Source organism: Hoplias malabaricus, chromosome 13, assembly GCF_029633855.1.
Source record: "Hoplias malabaricus isolate fHopMal1 chromosome 13, fHopMal1.hap1, whole genome shotgun sequence".
Classification (NCBI taxonomy): Eukaryota; Metazoa; Chordata; class Actinopteri; order Characiformes; family Erythrinidae; genus Hoplias; species Hoplias malabaricus.
The window spans coordinates 22,430,337-22,452,890 of record NC_089812.1 but is presented as its reverse complement, the minus strand read 5'-3'; the positions used below and the strand labels follow the sequence as shown (position 1 = coordinate 22,452,890).

Here is a 22,554-nt window from a genome sequence, read left to right as displayed (position 1 = left end):
GTGCTCTGTTAAAACCTTCAGCTCATGTGCAGCTGCTCCAGAGCATCTCATCTCTACAAACTGAATATTTCTTTCCACCAAAATTTAAATCTTAAAGGAGATGAAATCACTCACTGCACATGGTGTGTGTAACGTTTTGGACTCAGCGTATCGACTTTAATTTCACTGTGACTTTTAAAATGTATTTGTAAATGTTTGAAAGTTCAAAGCTACAGTTGAACAATGCCACAGAACACTATCTGCACTCTTAGAGCCCACCGCTAGATGGAGCAGTCTTCACTGGTTCATACTCTCAGGGATAAAGCAGGGCTGGCTCAGTTTGCCTCAAATTAGCTGCATGGCAGAGCTAATGAAGACCCTCTGGAAGCGATCCTTCCGCCCCGAGCTCTTTAACATCCCCTCTGCTCTCACATCACTGGGTTATTACAATCATGAATTATTAATGAGTAAATAGTAAAGAATATCAAAGGAATATAGTGAACTGAAAGTAGAAAACATTAAAGTTCTGAGAAAGCTAGCGCCGGCGAAGTGTGAAAGAGAAAGCAGAGGTTGGAATGACTCTACAGCCGTGAGAATGTATGAGCTGCTGAGTCTGCAGGAAAATACCTATCAAGACGAGGGGCACTGGGGGGTGGGGGGGGGCATCTCATCTCTCAGAGTAAAAACACAGATACAACACCCTCAGCTTTAATAACACAAGATTAAACACTATGTATCACATAAGCGTATCACTGTGTGAGGTATTACCGATATTACATTTGCTAAAGTACATTAGATATGACTTTTATGGCATTTATCAGACACTGTTACGCAGATCGTCTTACAGTTCTCATCAGGTTACAGACACGGGCAGCTGTAGTGTTAGGAGTCTTGCTGAAGGACTCTTATTGGTATATTTTGGTGTGTCTTCCCAGACGGGGCACTGAACCCTGCTCTGCTGTTTCCCACTGTTCTGCACCAACCACAGTTTTTAGGGATGTACTGAGGCCCATATTTTCAGATTTATTGTGTTTTTTTATTGCAACATCAGAGTTTTGATTGCAATTAAGAGTCGGACAATAATTCAGTATCCGTACGTATCGCAATAGAAAATATTTTGGTAACAATAAAAAGATTTTTAAATACATTTTCAATTTTTATTATTCACAGAATCTGTCACTGACTGATGGTCATTACACAGCACTGCCCTCAATCTTAAAGTTAGTTTAAAAATATTAATATTGACGAAGCCAAGATGTTTGTGTTTGATGGTGGGGTCATGTTTCTTGTTTGTTCTTGACAGCTTTTATATGGATTAAACGTTGTTTATATTGATACTGGAATTATATCGTGTCAACTGAAATGTAGAAATATATTGTGATATAAATGTCCGTATCAGTCAGTCTTACCTGCAATATTGATATTTTTAAAATATCTTGATCTGCTCTGCACAGATTCATTCAGCTCAGGCCTAGTCTAAGATTAACCAGATATTATTTTTGTTGATGTTTAAAAAAAAAAAAAAAAAAGTGCACAGTGACAGATTTCCCCAAAATCTGTCCACACAATAACATCTCACGTACGAGAATATGCCAGCCCAGTAGAGGGCGATAACACCTCAAATTCAAATGCCATGCACCTCAAGAACAGTGAGTGCACTCTGCAAAATAAACTATTTAAAAAGGCCATCAGACCTCCTTCACACAGACTCTCAGTCCTGGATTCAGACAGAAAATAAAAGCGTCAAAAGCGAAAGGAAACCTACAGCCATGTTTTGCAGTGGGGCTGCTGACGTTGCCATGGATACGCCTGGTTTCTGAAACATCCAGACGTCTGGGGTTTGAACACTGACTGCGTTTTCACATTCAACTTTTTAATATGATCCTGAATCATTACAGCTTTGGGACATGATGAAGCCTAATACATCATACAACGTGCCTCCTTTCCAACACACACACACACACACACACACACACACACTGAAGTTTGTGAGTGTGTGTGTAGATGAAGTTGTTAATAACGGTGATGAACAGCCTCTGCGCACAGTGGAGACACTGCTCTAATCTAATTCCTCACAGCTTCAAACGACTGGAGAAGGGCTTCCCTCCTTCCCCCTCTCTCTTTCTCTCCCATCCTTTTTCTCACTTCTTTCCCTTTCTGTCTGTTTCACTATTCTCTTACCTGTGCTGTTCCCTCTTCTCTCTCAAAATCCTCCTCTCTTTCTGTGGCTCCTTTTATCGCTCTCTCTCTCATTTTAGTCTTTCTCCCGTTCTCTATTTCAGGTCTATCCCCCATTCATTTTCTTCTCTCTACACTTTCCCCCTCTCTCTACCCTCCCTCTCTCATGGGCTCCTTCTCTTCTATCACATTCTGTTTCTATCCCTCCCTCTTCTGCTTTTCCTATTTTCCTCTCCTCTGCTACATTCCCTCTCGGTCCTCCCTCTTTCTCCATTTCTCTTCTCCTCTTCCCCTTTCCCATTCCTTTGTGCATGCTTTATGCTCTCTCTATATTTTCCTTTTCACTCTGTGTCATTCTGCCATTACCCCCCTCTCTCTCTCTCTCTCCACACCCCCCTCCCCCTCTCTGTCCACCCTCCCTTGTTCTCTCAGCAGTCATTTGCTCTATTTCTGTGGCTGTATCTCTTGCTGTAAATTGAGTTTCTGCTGCTGACGTCTTTCCTCTCTCTCTCTCTCTCTGATGTCCCACTTTCTCTTGCTTTAACCATTTAACAAACAGGATCCTCTCTGATCTTGTGCAGAAGCCAGAGCCCAGGTGCTGGAGCATGACTCCACATGTCATTCCACAAAAACATCAGTGAGGGCAGGTGCTGATGTTGGAGGACCGTTCCATCTCAGCCCAAAGGTTTTGGATGACGCTCCATCAGTGACACTAGGCATTAGCCTCTTGACATGAGGCGTCTCTGTGACCTTGGCTTGTGGCTGAGCTCAGGGCCCACAGACTCTGGGAAATCGTGAGAAACCTGCAGACACAGTTTTTCCTTCTGCTGCCTTTTTTCACTTTGAGCCACACACAGTGATTTCCACCTCCCGCCTGATATCATCATTCCTTCTCTCTCCATCATTCCCAGCTCTTTCCCTCCCTTGGTTCTGACTGTGATTTATTTCCCATTACGATGTGTGTTACAAATTCATATCCAATTCCACTGCAAACACATTCACCATCCTCCGGCTTCTCGCCCATTCCTCCGCTTTCATTTGCATTCCTCCACTCTCCTCCCTCCCTCTCTCACTCACACACACACACACACACACACAAACTCACAGAGGAATCCATCTCTCCGGAGAGAGTAGGGTGCCAGTGTGGGCCCAGAAAAAACTGTCTAATAGAAGCATTAAACAACTATTAGTGTAGAAAAGCCATCTTTCACAGCACACACACACAAACACACACTCCCCACAACGCCATATGCTCCTCCTCCAACAAACACACACACACACAACACTCACTCCTCCCACACAACCCACACTGCCAAAACGTGCTTATACACACACACACACACACTCCCCATGTGACACATGCTCTTCTCCTAGCAAACACACACTCCTTTTCCAGCACAACATATACACACAGCCAAAATATACTGCTACACACACCCCTAGACGACACACTGCTGTTTCAACACAATACACAGCCAAAATCTGCGCATACCCATACTCCCCATGATGAAACACACACTCCTCCTCTAAGAGAACACACACAGCCAAAATATGATCTTACACACATTCAACAACACACCAACAGCCAAAACACACACACATGCACGCACACACACACACACACACTCCTCCGACACAGTGGAACATTCCCTGAAGCTTGAGATCATGAGGATTATTCGTCAAAAGGAACGAGTTCACACCGATTCACACAGCAGAGGATTCACACTGGGGTTTTAATCCGGTCTGAAATTCAGATCAGGGCCCAGAGTAGAGTCAGATGTAGATGTTTGACCTGTAAATGAGAAGTCGTCCGCTACAGAGAACGCTCTAAAGCCCTGGGGGGTAAAGGGGCCTCTCGGGGGTTTAACACTGCTGCTCTTATCTCACAGATTAGAGGTTCTTTTTTTTTAACTCTAGCCTCTTTTCTGTATTTGATTCTGCTGTTTTTATGTTTATTATTTCACAGCACATGTAATAAATGTGCTTTGTACTACAAAATGCATTTGGATTTTTCATGAATTTAACTATTAAGATGTGTCAGATAAACAATTGTTATTATTATTATTATTGTTATTATATATTTTATAAATCCTCCCGCTCCGGTTTGTTAAACACAGTTACACACTGCGTGAGAAAGTGCAGGGGTGTGTTCTCTGTAGAGAAGATTCAAGAGAAGGAGCCCATCGTGACTGAGCAGGGCTTTAAAACTCCTCCAAAATATGTCCAGTGTGCACTGAGCGGTTTGGATAAGCTGAAGTTAGAGGGCAAGGGTCAGACAGAGCACGAGATTAGCTGTCCCTTTCTGGGTCTCACACACACACACACATTAAAGATATACATAACTAACATTAACAAATTAAGATTTAAAACATCCGGGTTCTGCACGTTTCCCTGATGTTCTTTTGTCCTTAAAATGTAGGACATTTCTGTCCTAAAAATACACAAACCCAAACCTCTCACGCATGGGATTTCTTGGGGCTGTTCCACAAAGCTGGATTTAACCAGATAACGAAAGCCCAGAGCAGGACGGTCTGATATAAATGCCCCTCAGCTCTTTTCCTACTGGATACATTTGACTCGAAGCTTAACTTATCTGGCTAAACTGAGAAATCCTGCTTTGCGGAACAACCCCCTGGTCTGTGTCAGTCTTCTTCACACACACACACACAGAGAGCAACAAAAGTGTCCACCAGGGGGAGCACGTGAAACTGGAGCCAGGATATAGACTTGGCTGCTTTAAAAATTTGACCCAGAATCCTCACCATGCAGAAGATGGCATTCAGGGTCAAGGGAACTGTAGAATTGTGTCGTCTGCAGGATACAAACACAGCGCATCCTCAAATAAACATGACAGCGCAGCCATCGTAGCCTTCAGCCTCTGACCACGCATTTTAAAATGAATAATCCAAGGTTTTTAAACCACATATGAATTGTGCTTTTTAAAACAACAGGAAAACCACTGCATTAAAACAGCTCTAACATCAGACGCCACGCAGTCGCTTTCACGGCTCCAGTCATCTTCACAGAACAGCACTGATCAACCCTGGCCTCAGGTCACAATGCCCAAAGCAAAGACTGGGCTACAAAGGGTTCAGAACCCCAGCACTGAGCTGTGAACGGTGTATTTTAAGTATTTTTGGGATGATTCGGAGCGGTCATCAGCACCTGACCTCACCAGTGTTTACTAGGGATGGGGATCACGATACGATATAATCATGATACACTTCACATGATAATGACAGTATCACGATACTGAGACATCACAAAACCTGAGTAACTGAAGTTGTGTAACACAACAGCTCTTGCCGATCACATGTCACAGAGAAACTTTCCTTTTTACTTGTGTCTTCATTGTTCCCAAAGTGAGCCCAGGCAGGTTTACACTTTTCATTTGATGAGCAGCACCACGTGGAGTCGTGGAGTAGTGACTCTGGTAGCGAGTCACATTTGAGGGGGAGTCTGTTCAGAGCAACTGCACGTTTCAATAAAAGGGTCAGTATTTGCTGCAGATGAATCACAAATGAATGTGATACGTGAACGTGAACCCTTAACACCTACGTAAATCTACGTGGGAACGTGACGTACGGCGTTCTCACAAGTGTAAAAGCTGTTACTGCATTTTTACTTTTCCTGTCTGTTTGTCCAGACCCAAACAAAGTGCTTATAATTATTTGGACGGGAACTTACACTCCTTGGACATGCCCACTTCCAAGCACTTCTGCAGGCGGCAGTACTGGCAGCGGTTCCGCGTCACTTTGTTGATGATGCAGCTCTTCTCTCGGTGGCATGTGTACACCATGTTCTTCTGGATGCTCCTTCGGAAGAAACCCTGCAGAAATAACACACACAGCTTGAAAACAATCACATCGGCCTCATACCAACATCCACAGATAGTAGAATAAAAACACAAAGCCAGTAGCCCACCGCAGTGAGTTTAGCGCTGAGTTTGGGTTAAAAGACCAATTAAGCCGAAAACAGACAAAATACTCAGAAGAGCCTTCACTCGACTTTGTGCTCACAGACATGAGTCTTTATCTCGAAATGTGTGTGATTTGAGCCTCAGTTCACTGGAAAACTCATCTGCTAAACAGTGTAGAACTGTCTTATTTCACTTATTTTCAAACCTTTCTTTTCCTCTAGCACCAGGGGCTAAAATTTGCTCTCTCTCAGAAACAGGCTTTATCGCCAACACATTGTGTCAGGGTGCACTGAGCTGCACAGCGGCGAAAACCCTTCACTCTACCCCTCCTCCATGGAAATACTGTACAGTGTTAATGTTTTGCGATGATATGACGGTATGAAAAATGTGGATACTGCCCACTCCTAAATATTTGCATTACAAAAAATACAGAATGGGACACGTTGGAGCAGCTGCACATGAACCTAATATCACTAGAGTGGGCTAAGAGGGTTAAAAAGCTGTGAGGCAGTGGAACAGTTGTGTGACGGAGCTGTGAAATCAATTATTTTATGAGGTGACTTGCGTTATCACCCAACATCAGAAAAATTAACCTCGGTAAAGTTTGTGTCTGTATTCCATTAAATCTCACCACAATGTCTGAATGTCTAGTGTAAAGTCCTCACAGAGGAGTAACGACCTTCAGAATGTGTAGCACACAATAAAACCCAGTGAAAGCAGGGGTCACAGTGGTGCCTCTAGGAACGATACCAGTTCCCTGACTGCGGCTGGGGTTCAGTGCCCAGCATGGACTAATCTCTCTGTTTAAGGCCCAATGAGCTCCAGAGGCTAATCCTGTAAAGAGCTTAAAGAGTACGATTCCTGTGGAGGGACAGAGGTGAGAGATGAACAGAGCACCAAGAGATAGAGCCATCACATTAACTCCATTTACTTTAATTACAGCAGGGCAGGAGAGCCTGGGGCTCAGGGACACACCGGAGACTCCCTCTCTCCCCACACCTGCTTTACACACACCGTAAAATGTGACGGAGAAGAGGAGAGATAGAGCTGTGTGTGAAATGATTTATTCTGAAAGAGGAATTTCAGACATTTAGAGGTTTAAACTTGAAACACTTCAGTCAGAAACACACTGCATACTGACACACACACGTCACACACTCCCCACTACACTACACCACACCCTACAAAGTACACTACACACAACCACAGTACACACTAAACTACCCTCAAACACACTACACTACACTGACACTGGCCGTTTTGTTTTACTCCGGGTGTAAATTTATTCTCAATTATGCTCTTGTTGTGTATGAGCTAAAGATAAACACTGTAAAACAGAGGACCACATTGTATGAAAGGCTCTTCTGTGGAGGAGGAACTCTGTTACGTAACTCAGACACAACTGAACCCACAATGATATTCAACAGTTTTAGGAACAAAAAACACAGTGTTCAGTTACGCCCTGCACTTCCAGAAACTCCACTGTCTCCTCTGTTCAAAAGGTTAAAGCTGACGATGCCACAGCCATGTGTTGACAGACCAATGACCCGCATACGTGACTCGGGACCAGTTTGAGTGTACATCCAGAACTTTACTGAACTTCAAACCTGAGAAATTAACAACGGAAAAGTGTTTACAGTTATTACAAAAATTAATTAGAATTTATTTTTTCCAGCTCACTTCTTTATTCTCAGCCAGAAGCAGTGCTTGTAACTGATCATTTACAGAATCTTTCACAGAATCATTTTTTGTGACTCGAGTCACACAGCCGCACTGTAAAAGCCCACACTACAAACAGTGTTTAACGCTACTGTTGACCTGGAAGACACAGGCCCTGATTGGTCAGCTGCTGAGGTACAGTCAGAGGAGCAGATCTGGGGTCCCGTCTAAAAATTAAAGGATCTTCCGAGATACATCACAGCATTCTGGTTCACTTAGATTTATGTGGCTGAATGCCATCACATCCTCACAGCAATGTTCCAACCTGTAGTGTAAAGCCTTTCCAGAAGAGTAAAAGTGTTCTCTGTAGTAAAGTTTCAGGAGAAAGGCTGGGCGCTTCACCGTTACTGAAATATTAACCAAACGGCATTGTTTGTTGAAGCCTAATAACACACAACATAAAGAGCAACTCTACACCAGAACAGAGCAACATTAAACCAACTCTGTAACTCTACACCACCCCCTGACCTCCACCACACACACACACACACACACACACACACGAGAAAGCTGGTGAAAGGCAGCTGCAAAAGGGCAGGAGAGTGAATCTGAAGTGTGTCATCATTTGACCTCGGCAGGCTGAATATTTCAGCAGGTCTCTGTCAGTGTTCAGCGGAAGGGTTGTTGATTTTAACAGTCAGCGAAACTCTCCCCGTCCTCAGCTCCTCCAGCTGTGGTCTGTATGTGTTTAAAAAGGTCACATAAACGTCATACTCCAATCTCCAGTCTGGGTTAAAGCTGTTAGTGAACTGTGGAAATCTGACAGAGACCTGGACTTTATCTCCGTACTCGGGGAGGGGCGGACGGCGTGTGTCTCCCTGTACTCTGAGTTCTTCAACATCGACTGTTCAACAGAAACGGTTCTATATCCAGAAGAAATCAAAATATGTTCTTCTCATTGGTTCATTTCCTACTTTATATTGAAACTTTACATTATTATATTACAATTCATCTGCTGTGTATGTTCAGCCATATTACCTTCCACCACATTTATCACACGAAGGAGTTAAAATCTGTCCTGACTTCCATTTCACACTCATGTTAAAGAAAATGATCGTATTATAAACTACATTCATACGTTTTGCTTATAATGCAATGTATAACGGGAGGAAATTATGAAGAAATCTTTAATATGAGGATCTGGAGTCCACCAACACACACACTGTGAAACAAGGCCCCAGTCAGATTTCTGTGTGCCTAAGTCAGAAAACACGGAATAAAACGAGACGTTCTGATACTGCGCTGCTTCTGGCGTCAAGTGCAGGGACTTTAGGGTTGCCCCGCCCCCTCGTCTGCGTCTGTCCAATCACAGCGCTGGACATGTGTTTATGTGAGTGCACAAATACGTGGTTAAACACAGCAAAACAAACAGAACAAACGCTGAGCAATAAGAGCACTGAGTACAAACAGAGATAAGGAGAACAGAGAAGAAAGAGCACTGAGCGAAAACCGAGCTTCGCACTGCTGTGTGCTCGGGGTCAGGGTGAACAGCAAGTGGCTCGTTATTGTTTAAAGGAACAGTGGGCATTCTGAACAGGGCTGTTTAGACAGGGCGAGAACCCTGCTGTGATGCTTGTGGGGTCACTGAAAACTGTCACTGAACACCATCTCAGCAGAAACTGCCCTCCACACAATGCTCACTCAGCCATCAAGGAACAATTACATAATTTCAGCTTCACATGGAAAAAGAGAGAGAGAGAGAGAGAGAGAGAGAGAGAGAGGACAGAAGAGCGGGGACTGCACATGCATGTTGCGGGTGAAATGAAATGAAATAGTAATGAAGAAGGTGGTGAGCCTGAGTGGGAGAGTGAGTCTCTCTCCTTCTCTCTTTCACTCTAATGCAGTGTTCTGTGAGGATGTGTTATTTCTGGGACATCTATCGACCAACATAAAAAGAATGTCCAGAGAACTGGTTTCTGACATTTTTCCAGAATGGTCTTTTTTAAACACGTAGGAGATATTCCGTGTCACACACATTCTCCCAGCTTGAAATGTTCCGCATGCTTTAGGCATGGGGCGGAGCCTGTGCAGACAAAAACAGGAGCTACAGCGCAATTCTCCATCTCTATTCAAACCAGGTCACGTTACAGACACATACAGCTCCTCCTGGGAAAGTCTGGAACATTTCTAGGTTTTAACGTGCAGGTGTGAAAGGGGCTGTAGATAGGTCTGCAATACACGTTAGATACACTAGCCTCACAGTTCCCTGATCAAACCTCAGACTCCAACCGATGGAGCGTAGCTCAGCCTTCACAGGAACCAGAGAAGAGCAGAGTTTACTGGAAGTTTTTATCACAGACAGAGTCAAGAAGTTCTTTCTCCCAGAGTTCAGAAGAATCTGAGTCAGTGATAAACACACGACGAAATTCACACCTGTAGCCAATCTCTCTCTGCTCTTCTCCTTTTCCTACTCTCTCTCCTCTCCCCCTTCTCTTTCACTTTTAAGTGTCTCTTCTCTCTTTTCCCTCTTGCTCCCTCTTTCTTCCCCTTCATCCGTTTCTCCCTTTCTTTCATCCATTTGCCCTTTTCATACTCTCTTCTCTTCCTTTTCTTCTCTGTATTTTGCTTCCTTCCTTCTCTCTCTGGGCTAAAGGAATGGTGACGGTTAGATGTGAGGGAGGTGAGTAGCTCGAGCAGGGAGCAGAACCTGTAGAGACACTAAGAGAACTCTGTGATTACAGCAGTACGATGGTGATCAAGGGTGCAGCAGTGCATCATGGGATTGTGACAGATGTGGCTCAGGCTGATTTACATTTATAACCTTTGGCAGAAGTCCAGAGTGACTTTCAAACTGGTCACAGAAGGAGGGAGCTGTAGTGTTAGGAGTCTTGCCCTGGGACCCTTACATGTCTAGGAGCTGATCCAGTCACTGAAGTGAGCAGTGGTGTTAGACTTACGCTGCACTGAGGGGCCGTGAGCCAGGGTTAAATATTTAAATTCTAGCATTTATGCCGCTCCCCCAACCCCCAGATGCCACATCTCTGTTCTTTGATTATGTCATGCTACACGACCGCTCCTTGTCTTCGATGCTCATATTCTGTTCATTCACCTGTAACCTTTATCAAGTTCAGGGTCGCGGTGGGTCCAGAGCCTTCCTGGAATCATTGGGTGCAAGGCAGGAATACACCCTGGAGGAATACACCACACTCCTCACAGACAGTCACCCGGAGCGGGACTTGAACCCACAACCTCCAGGTCCCTGCAGCTGTGACAGAGACACTACCTGCTGCGCCACCGTGCCGCTCATATTCTGTTCAGATGCTGAAAATTTGTCAAATATGAAAAAAATGTGTAGAAATCGGACAAATTCCTGCAGTATAATCCCAGCATAAAGTACCAGTGATGTTCATTCTTAGGTAAACACACACACGTAAACACCACAGAAACCAGAAAAGAAATGTTTATAATTAATTCTCTAAGTCAATAATGTAATTACTTTGAGATCCGTCACCCTGCCTAGCACCGCGCTTGTGAGGCCTCAGAGCTGTGGGGAAGGGGGGGGGTCACCTGGGACAAAGCCGTCGAACTAGAAGAACGAGAAGTGAGGAGACGAATAGGGAAGTTGGGGTCGTGCTCAGGCAGTTAAGCTTCTTTAATGTGTTCACTAATCTCCCTCAGCGCTGGACCTCTAACACGCAGACTGTGGGGAGTTCCTCTCTCTCTCTCTGTGCAGTGTTCGGACCAGCTCTAGACTGAGAGGAGGAGTGAATCTGTCCCTGAACTGAACCAGTGTTCAACAGTGAATCCATGGATCTTCCTCTCAGCTGTGTATTTGTTCAGTTGGAGCAGCAGCGTGAGGACCCTGAGCTCAGCAGAATTAACTGTTCCTCAGAAGGCGGAAGCACTTCATCAGATATCATCACCCATTAAAGCAAAATCCATTCATTCATCTTCTCTAAGCACTTCATCCCAGGCACGGCTGCTGTGGTCTCAGACCCTACCCAGAATCATCAGAAATCACCCTGGATGGAGTGACAATTTCACACTCACCCAGTCACTCACACACTCACCCAGTCACTCACACCTGTGAACAGTTTCACACACTCACCCAGTCACTCACACCTGTGGACAGTTTCACACACTCACCCAGTCACTCACACCTGTGAACAGTTTCACACACTCACCCAGTCACTCACACCTGTGGACAGTTTCACACACTCACCCAGTCACTCACACCTGTGGACAGTTTCACACACTCACCCAGTCACTCACACCTGTGAACAGTTTCACACACTCACCCAGTCACTCTTACACTCACACCTGTGGACAGTTTCACACACTCACCCAGTCACTCACACCTGTGGACAGTTTCACACACTCACCCAGTCACTCACATATACACTGGTGAACAATTTTAAGTAACCAATGAACCTGGAATTTAGAAGTAAACAAACACCCAGTGGAAACCCACACAGACACAGGGAGAACACACCACACTCCTCACAGACAGTGACCAGAGGATGGGCACCCACCCAGGACCCCTAGACCCACCCCCGAGACCCTGGGGCTGTGTGGGATGATCCTCCACTCACACAGAAAGGAAGAGCATGAGAAACAAGACAGAGAGAGATTGGCAAAGAGAAAAGAAAAGTGACAGGATAGTGACAGACTGCAAGAGACAAATGTAAGTTAAAGAGAAAGAACAAGGAGAGACGGGAGAGAGAGAGAAATGAGAGAGAGATCAGGATGAAGAGGTGTCTTCGGTCTGTTCAAAGCCAGTGAGGGGAAAAGAACGAGAGGAGAGAAGATAGGAGCATGAAAATTTGATGAAGTCGTGTTTGTTTCCCGCAGAGAGAGTGTGTTGTGTAACATAAAAACACACACACACACACACACACACACGCACACACCTCCCACATTCCCACACTCAGTCGGGGGGGTGGTGGTGGTGGGGTGGGTGGGTTTTGGGGGGCTCCCCAGTGATGTTAGCACAGTGCTAACCACTAGTTTCCACATACACAGCCTATACACTGATGTTCAAATATTAAACAGCTGCAGCAGCATGGGGTCAGCTTCACCTGTGTATGTGAGTGTGTGTGTGTGTGTGTTAGAGAGAGAGAGTGTTAAACACAGGAATAAAAAGACAACCGCACTGGAGCTATTTCAGGTGTGTGGAGTTTTGGACTCACTGGAGTGAGTTGTGCTCATGGTTGTGATGTCACAACATGTGAGTGTTTGGCTGCTTCTGATTGGTCTCGTTCATCTACAGGGCATTCACAAGTACCATGACATAATACTAAAGCATCTGCTTTTAAAATCATCTCCACTGATTTTTAAGTTGTTGCAAATGTTAAAGATGTGTCACAGAGTCTGTGTTTACCCCAGTGTTGTATTCAGTATATATTTCTACAGTAAAGCACTTTAACAGAGTTTAACCCTCTACAAATCCCCCTCTGCTGCTGCTCTGAGCTCAGGAGTGGGTCGAATCACAGAATGATTGACAGTGGCATCACCATGGCAATGTAAACAACACAGTGACAGTAGCAGAGGGTTAAAGAGAACCTCAGTGAAGAGAAAATTCACCTCAGAAGACTTCAGTTCAGTCTCTGAGAAACAATGGTGTTTTTCAATTTCATGGGACAGACTCTACTGGAATCCACTGGTCCCTGGTTACACACTCCAGCTCTCGCTGGACGTCTGCGTTGCATGGCATAGAGTGGCGACTCTCTATGGACAATTGGCACTCTGCAAGGTTTACACGCTACGGTTTAGACCCTACTCGACTCACTCTGAACCACGAGAGAACAGCTACTAAACAAGAACCCGCTTCCAGGACCTGATTTACCTGGTAGAGATGCAGAACAGAAGAGCAGAGTCGAGCAGGGACCATGTGGTGGAAAAGCATTGGAGCACTGAGTAATATTGGAGAAGAAAGAGAACCGAGCGAAAACAGCTAATAACCAGAGCTTCTACCCCTCGCTCCTCAGGTGCTGAAAGCGGGCGTTCTGAACAGGGCTGTTTAGACAGGGGGAGAACGCTGCTGTGGGGTTAAGAACAGAACTGTCCCTCGCCCCTGCGTCATGTTGGAATCCCAAACACACTTTCAGTGAAACTATTTTTGCTGATTCAGCACAAGCCAAAATGGACTTTAACCCTAAATTTATGGCATGGCAGTACATTACAACCCTCAGAGGAGCTGACTCCACAGGGGGATATTCTGACACACACAGCACTGAACTCGACACGACACTGTGCTCCATCTGCAATTTCCTTTCCTCATGTTGTGAGTAAAATAAATCTGGATAGTCATTCTACTGATTAAATTTCAGCTCGTTTTCGGGCCGAGACGACCCTACACATCCACCTTCTGTAGCCTGGGGTATGAACATTGCACCAGTCGGCCGGTTAGTCATGGCTGTGATGTTGCAACTCATGGGAGTATAGCTGCAACGGCATAACGATAACTGCATAATGTTGCAATAAAGTGAATAACCCTTCCCCTGTGAATCTGCCGCTCTTTCAGGGAGTTTACTTTCGCTGACCCAGCACTGGCTGAACTAAGCTTTAACCCGGACGAAGCGCTGAGTCACAGCTGTACCTTGCAGCCCTCACAGGCGCTGACTCCGTAGTGATACCCCGAGGATTTGTCCTGGCAAACGAAACAGGGCTTATACACCCGCGGAGGAGGAGGGGGAGAGGGGGGGCTCGGCACAATCTCCTCTGAACTGCTGCTCTGAGTGTCCACAGCTGGGGAGAGAGAGAGAGAGAGAGAGAGAGAGAGAGAGAGAGAGAGAGAGAGATGTTATTGATCACATTCATGTCAATAAGGGTACATTCATATTAACAAAGCACCACTGAACTTGAGAGAGAGATAAATATTGGGGATGGAGAGAAGGGGAGAGAGAGAGAGAGGATAGAGAGAAGGTGGGGGAGTGTGATGGAGGGAGAGAGAGAGACAGAGAGAGAGAGAGAGGTGTTAACACATGACTAATTTGTGGAAAATCTTTCATCAAATCCCACTGAAGCTCCACACATAAAACACACTTCCAAACCCTCATCTCCCTCGATCTACCCCTCATCACCTCTCAGGACCCCCTCAGGACCCCCTCAGCTGATACAGACGTAGTGTGAATCATGATTGTGTGTCAAACTACTCCACACTCATCGGCAGCGCTGCGCAAACTCATTCACATTCATTCAGCCTTCAGTCCATCAGCACTGACCCTGTTTACATCTGAGGGTCTGATCTGGTTTAAGCATGAGGAGTAGATCTGGACAGAGCTCCTCCACATAACTATCCAGGTGTAAACGCAGCCAAGGCCCATTAAACCAAATTCACTCAGACCACTTCAGGAGGGGATCCGAGACTCAAAGCCAGGAATCAGATTTCAGAGCAACTGACCCGAGACACTTCTGACGGATGCAGTTAAAATCTCACCTAAGTCAACACACACACACACACACACACACGCAGACCCCCAGGTCTACAGGCACGATTCATAACAGCAGGAGAACAGGCGTCCGAACACAAGGGTACGGCCTGCTCTGAACAATTCCTAGAGTTGAGAGTCTCTCACGCTTTCACTCCCTCTTACTTCTCTCTCTCTCTTTCTTTCTTTCTCTTTATTCTCTCTGTATTGTGTCGTTATCTTTTCTCATCCTCCTCCCCTTTTGTGGTTTTCTCTCCACGCACTCTCAGACTGTCTGTCACAGCTTTATTAATTAAGGCTGGCAGAACGCCCAGACACACACACACACACACACACACACAGAGAGAGAGAGAAAGAGAGAGAGAGAGAGAGAGACGGAGAAAGAGAGAGAGACAGATAATGTGTAGAGAGAGATAGAAAGTGAGAGGTGACTAAATATAGAAAGAAAGAGAACAGAGACAAAGGGGAGAGAGAGAGAGAAAGAAACAGATTTCGGTGATCACATTCTTTCTGTAGTTCTCACTCACACACACACACTCAAACTATCATGGAATTCCTTCTCTCTGGATTGTGCCCTTTAGTGCCCTCAGTCCATCACTCAGTACAAAGAGAAAGAGAGAGAGGGAGTGTGTGAGAGAGAAAGAGTGTGTGTGTGTGTGTGTGTGTGAAAAAGATGAGAAAGGAGAGAGAGAGAGAAATGGACAGATTAAGAGACACAGCTCTATAAAACACAATGAAAGCAGTGATATGAAAGGTATGGAGTGATTAACCAAAGAGTGGAGGCTCCTCTTACACACATCGGCCGCATCCCAATACACACTCGCTCCCTACAGTCTACACGCTAAAGTCAACACACCCAGTGCTAGCTGTGGGCTACGAGGGTGTGGTGTGTGTGATTCAGCACTAATCCTCCACCACCAGCACCTGATTTCACTAATGCTTCCACAGCTACAATCAAACCCTCACAGCAGTGTTCCAGTACTTCCACTTCTGAGGGGACGCTGGACGAGGTGGTGTCCAGACACTCTTCTCTACAAAGTAGGTTAATAAAAGAGAACCCCAAGCTCACGGCTTTGAGATTCAGAGTGCAAAGACGTGTCACATCCTTTTCACAAACTCACGAGAGAGCGAGTGTCATACAAAAACAGAGAGTCACACAAACATGAAGAGGCTGTATCACACTGATGTGGTGCAAATAATCTGTGTGAAGGAAGAAAAAAGCAAAAAAAAAAAAAAAAAATCTGATGCAGAAACTGTGTGTTTAAATAAATGCTCAGACTATTTATACATTCACTCACTCACTCACTCACTCACTCTTTTTAAGAATAAACAGCCAGCCATATACAGGACAAAATGAGGAGTAAACAAACAATAATTATTAAAAAATCAATATATAAAAAAACAGTTTTAACACTATTAATTTCGTGCAACCCTCCAGCATCCAAGTCAGCATTTTTCTGATTCTGTAACAGCTGCAGGTGGAATAGAAAACAAACATAGCTATTTATTCTCTACCTTGCAGCTTTGTGTCACCTTAAATTATGCAGTAGTTTTGTCCAGGCGCCTGTAACTGTTTCACTGTTTTAAGGTGTTTAACGAAAACTTCAAAATATGCCAGTGTTAGTGCAATTGTGTGAATATAACAGCAGCGTTTAATGTGGAACTGAAACGTCGAAGAACCTAGCACTTGGAAATAACTACATCATTTTTTAAGTTAGGGAGGGTTTATGTATCATCAGATGATGAAGAGAAGAGAAATAAACTAAGAATAAAATTATTCTATAAAATTTCTATAAATTAAGAAATGAAAAGAGGAAAAAACACTCCACAAGCCTGATCTGCGGGAACAGCAGTGAGGTAAACCTGTGACTGTGCTTTCTGAGATTGGATTATTAATAGATAATAGTCTGCGAACATAGCCGCAGGAATATATTTAGAGGTGGCGTGCACTGCGCAGATGCTCTCCACGACCTTGAAAGCCTTGCCGTGCCACAGTGTCATGAACCAAACTTTGAAGCAGAAAAGTGAACATATGCAGATGTTTTTATGCTGTCTAGAACTCATTTAAACTTCCCCAAACACACCACTGCAATAACTGGACAAGCCAGCAGCGCTACTGAAAAAAGGAAATGGCTGATACATGGTTCTTCTTTGCGTCTCTTGGAGGACATTAGCTGTGACTAAACTGGTGAATTGGTGAGAAAACTGTAAAAAATGATTTCATATTACTTTTTTGAGGACAGCTACTATCCCATAATCCATCAGGAAACAGAGAGAGAGGAGCTTCTCTAAACTTGAAGATACTGACTCTCTTCTCAACAGCGCTGGAGTAAACAATGAGTTCACTAATCTCCATCCTGTCCCTTCTCTCATCACACCTCACAACATGGGGTCTCGTGATGACAATCACCAGCAATGGCTCTGCTCTGTGTTTTCACAAATGTACCACTCGATCAAACATGTCCTCTCCAGACCTTCACCGTCTGGAAATACCTTGCACTTCAGAAGAAAACCTTCAGCCATAAAGTGCAGAGAGAGAAAACCAGAGTGTGAATGAGTGCACAGAGCTGTTTACTGCACTTTAACACGTTCATCACAGAGCTGAACCACTGTGAACTTCCAACAGCAAAGTGTGAGTGTGTGTGTGTGAGTGTGTGTGTTTACATAAAGTGACATATCTGCAAAGGTTTAATGTTTAATGAGATTTGGGAGAGCAAAACTACCTGGGACGCAGCCTTTAGGACACAGTAGAGAGTGTGTGTTTAAATGGATAAATACAGAGTAATAAACAGAACAATAGCTTTTGTATTCGACTATAAACAATCAGAGATAGAAGTAGGTGAAGGGGCACAGGTTTAAACTCTGCCCCACACACAAACGAGTGAGAACTGACACTTCCTGAACTTTAGCATAAATCTTCAGTAGGTTATTTAAGTTCATCTCTCTTTCCTTTTTCGCCGTTCTCTTTCTCTCTCTCTCTCTTTTCCTTCCCTTCCCATACCCTCTCTGTCTTCAATCCTCTCTCTCCCCCTGAAGCAGTGTGTGACCTGGTTCTGTTCTGAAGAGTGGGATGCTGTTCTGAACACAACAGAACTCCTCCATTCAGAGAAGAACTGAATTCATTTAGGGTTCCTCTCAAATGTTTAAAAAACACTGAGGTAAATAATAGATGTTCTGTACAGAAGTGAGAAAGGGTTGTGAGTTTTCTTCTCCACGACCGACACACACTGTGCAGTGACAGTTGGTCCAAGGTGGACCAACGAGGGAGGAGTGTCTCACAGAGTGGACAGTGAGTGGACACAGGGTTTAAAAACTCCAGCAGCACTTCTGTGTCTGATCCACTCGCACCAGCACAACACACACTAACACACCACCACCACGTCAGTGTCACTGCAGCACTGAGAATGATCCACCACCACATCACACCTGCTCTGTGGGGGTCCTGAGCGCTAAAGAACAGGGGAAAAGGGGAGTGAGAAAATATATTTATAAAAACAATAAATCAGTCAAGTTTTACCACACACTCCCGACACTGCAGGACTAAAACAGTAATAAACACAGAGTGTATCTTCAGGAGCTGGAGCTGCTAACAGAGTGAGAGCAGAAACATTCAGCCACGCAGCATAAGAGTGAGAGGGTGAAATCCTGAGTGTGAATGTGTGCACAGAGCTGTTTACTGCACTTTCACATCTCTATCAAAGGAGTTAACCACTGGCATCAGTGTGTGTGTGTGTGTGTGAGCGATTTACGGTGATCCTCACTCAGTGTTTGTCCTCTGACTGCCGGAAAAAGGCAGAGTCATGTTTTATCAGCAGTGACTCACTGTGTGTACAGCAGAGGTGTGTACATTTACTTGAGTAACTTTCTGGATAAATTGTACTTATGAGAGTGGTTTTAATGCAGCAAACTTTTTACTTTTACTTGAGTTTATTTGTGAAGAAGAAGCTGAGCTACATTCAACTCGCTACTTATTTTTATTGATCCGTCCAACAGAGGCTCTGCCACATGACTGCGTCTCACCAATTAAATGTAGCCACTAGCGACGTTTGACTTCTTTTCACCAGCCAGAGTCAGAGCTAAAGCTGTATATTCACTTCACAGAGTGAACACGCAAACACACACACACACACAGGTTAGGTTATTGTGGCTGAATTTAATTAAATGGTACTTTGTTAAATAATCAGCATCAACTAAAACAATACTTAATTAAAGAGGTAACTCTGCACTTTTTTATTTTACTTAGTTTTTTTTTTTTTACTACTACTTTTTACTTTTATAATTTTTGGCTACTCTACCTACCTCTGGTTTACAGGCAGGGCGTGTGTGTGTGTGTGTGTGTGTGTATATAGACCCAAACAGGTGAATTTGGCCCCTTTAAAGGTCATACATCACCGATTTACTGTTTGTATAATCTTCATAGAAAAGTATACGAACCTAAGCCCCACCCCAGGCCCAATGCCCAGTGTCGGCTGGAGCGGTGTAAAGCCCCCAGCACTGGTCTGTGGAACAGTGGAACTGTGTTCTCAGGAATGTTGCAGCGCCATACAGTTCATTTGAGAGTAATGTGTGCGACTGCAGTGAAGAAGAACACACTCCTGATGAAAGGCCTTTGCTGGAACAGGTACTAAATCTGAGACGCCACCTCATGGCCTGGAGGTGTCAGAGATTCTGTACCGTCCCGATTTGGGGGAAACATGCTATGGAGCATAAACTGGCTCATTCAGGCAACAGAGGAGTTTGATTCTTCTTCTGATAGACTTCTTAGAAAGTAGGTAATAATAAATAATCACTTTGATGAACATTGCTTGCTTCCATTTGGTGATAAAAATTAAGGACTACGCCTTTAAGCTTTGATAAAAGAATTTAAAAAACTAAACAGAGTTGGCAAAAGAAACAACAGGATATGACAATTTCTGAAGGGTGGAGAAGGTTTTGATCATTACTTAAGACCACATGATGTGTGTGTGTGTGTGAATATGAGAGAGAGAGAGAGAGAGAGAGAGAGAGAGAGAGAGAGAGAGAGAGAGAAAACAGGAGGGAGAGAGAGAGAGAGAGAGCGAGAGAGAGAGGCTGAAGTCTTGAAGTCATGAGAGAAGCACATGATCCACAGGTAACACAAAGCTTTACAGCTGCTTTAATCTTTCCTCCCAGACTTTAACCCTTACACCTCCACAGCCCAGACTCTAAGGTCTCCCCCAGTTCTCTGAAACACACACACACACACAGAGAGAGAGAGAGAGAGAGAGAGAGAGTGTGTGAGAGAGAGAGAGAGAGCAGAGAGAGAGAGTGAGAGAGAGAGAGAGAGAGAGAGAGAGAGAGAAAGAAATGCACACCGTAAGAACGACACGGACACAGAGAGAAAAAAAAAACAGAGAAATACACAAAAAATACACAGTCCAAGACACAGACAGACAGACAGACACAGACACAGACACACACAAACACACACAGGGCTCCTCGAGCCAAACAGAGAGGGGATTTGATTAGATCAGTGTTAGATGAGATTAGATGGAGATTTCTCAGAGACGTGTTTGGAGAAAACAACGAGGGCCTTGTGGAAACCGACCAGGAATCAACTGCCATTTTTACTTTAAAGGCCAAATATCACACATTTCTCTGGAGTTTTCCTCGAATTAGCGTTTCCTTGATTCTCCGAGGTCCAGGGCAGACATTTCTGAGCTAAGGACTGTGACGACAGAAACAGGAACAGATTATTAATATTCATACACCTCTGAAAACCACACAACCAGAAGTGTGTCGAGAAAACAATCCAGAGCACTAAATAGGGATCGACAGAAAACATACCACCCCACTACGCTTAGGATTATTACAGTGTAAGACTTTAATAATATTACAGTAGTATTACACTATTAATATAACTGTTATTATTAGATAAAAACTAATCAGTGAGCGCTTCAATCAGAATAAACCCTCAACCTCTCACACAGCTACTGACCTACATTCAATTACACACTCACACACACACACACACACACACACACTCACACGAGAGAGAGAGCGAGCGCTTGTAAAAGCCAGGCTCTTGTGCTGAGTACCATGTTCTGTTTTACCAGTTTGGCCTCTATTAAATCACCGTAAGGAAATTTGGGAATGTAATCAGATCCAGACGTTCACACGGATATTATTATTCTATTAAACAGAGCATTTACAGGATTACCCCTTCCTTCAAACAGGAATCCTAATGCGAACGGCCTCAGTCTGATTGCTGTACTCCCACTGAGGTGGACCCTCTGTAAACCTGGGGTCAGCCGTGACCTAAAGGAGTTCCGGCTGGATCCCCACAGCTGGCAGGAAAAACGGGTGTTAGGACGTGAAGGAACAGCACTTTCTCCTCCTTCAACATGGATGGTTGGAACGCCTCAAGCAAAACACCAAACCCCTAAAGATGTGCGTTTGCTTACTGCTCCTAGTGCAGCCATGGCCTGGTGGTTAGGGAACAGTGGTCAATAAAGTCATTCTAATGATTCTAACACTGCATGTGTGTGTCAAAAAAAACAAGCTCATGAGTAAAGAAATGCACTCTTCTGACTGAGCTGTGTACTCAGGTGTACTATATTCTGATTGAGGTGTACACCGATGTTTTATACTCAGACTGAGCGATTAGTCGGATTATTATGGGATTATTCCACTGATAGCCTCTGCTCTCATTAAAACGGTGACTATACACAGCTCCACAATCTTTTAACTCCCAGTTTTCAAAAGGAATTATTCTGCATCGCTCTGTCTCTCTCTCTTTTATAAATCTCTGTTATGGAGGACTCCCAGGGTGCAGGACTCATTCCTACAGCTCCATTAACAGCGTCTGCTTCATTAACTCTCCGCTTTTATCCACGGAGCCTTAGAGAACAGTGTCACATAATTAACATCTAACAAGGAGGAAGCTTTAAAGACGCACCCGACACACTCCAGCTTTTAATAACCCTAAATACACACATCATCCAAGAGTGTTCCTCCGGAGTGTGTTCCTCCAGGAACAAGGAATATACTCTACATGTTGGAACACAGACTGTGGAGATCTGATGTCATTCAGCCCCAAAGTAATGATGATTTTCCACTGCTAGGTACCTTCTACTACTCTCGTTTTGTTCCTGCTCCCTGGTTGCTTATTCACGGGTTTAGTCCCTACACAGCTCGCTTGGAACCACCAGAGAGCTTGAAAAGAACCCAGTTCTAGGACCAGGACCAAACCGACCTGAAGGAGACGTAAACCAGCCGAGACAAGTCGAGTAAGAACCATGCAGTGGAAGAGCACATGGCTCTCTACCTCCCTCAGCTCTGAAGGTGGAGCAGGTATCGTCAATATTCAGATGGAAGAAGGCCTGAGGAGACTAAAATAGAAGCTGAAGATGGGCTGCAGTATTATTAGGT

The 22,554-nt window shown here is 44.4% G+C and overlaps 1 protein-coding gene across 2 annotated transcripts in view; it reads right to left on the bottom strand.

Moving 5' to 3' along the window:
* Window positions 1–22,554, bottom strand: part of rarab (retinoic acid receptor, alpha b) — a 95,630-nt gene that overhangs the window by 6,365 nt on the left and 66,711 nt on the right. For both annotated transcript variants that reach the window (XM_066642086.1, XM_066642085.1), the window contains 2 exons: window positions 14,334–14,482; window positions 5,845–5,986 (listed from right to left, as the gene is read on the bottom strand). In XM_066642086.1, coding sequence (XP_066498183.1) covers window positions 5,845–5,986; window positions 14,334–14,482 — 291 coding nt within the window. The remainder of the gene's footprint in view (window positions 1–5,844; window positions 5,987–14,333; window positions 14,483–22,554) is intronic.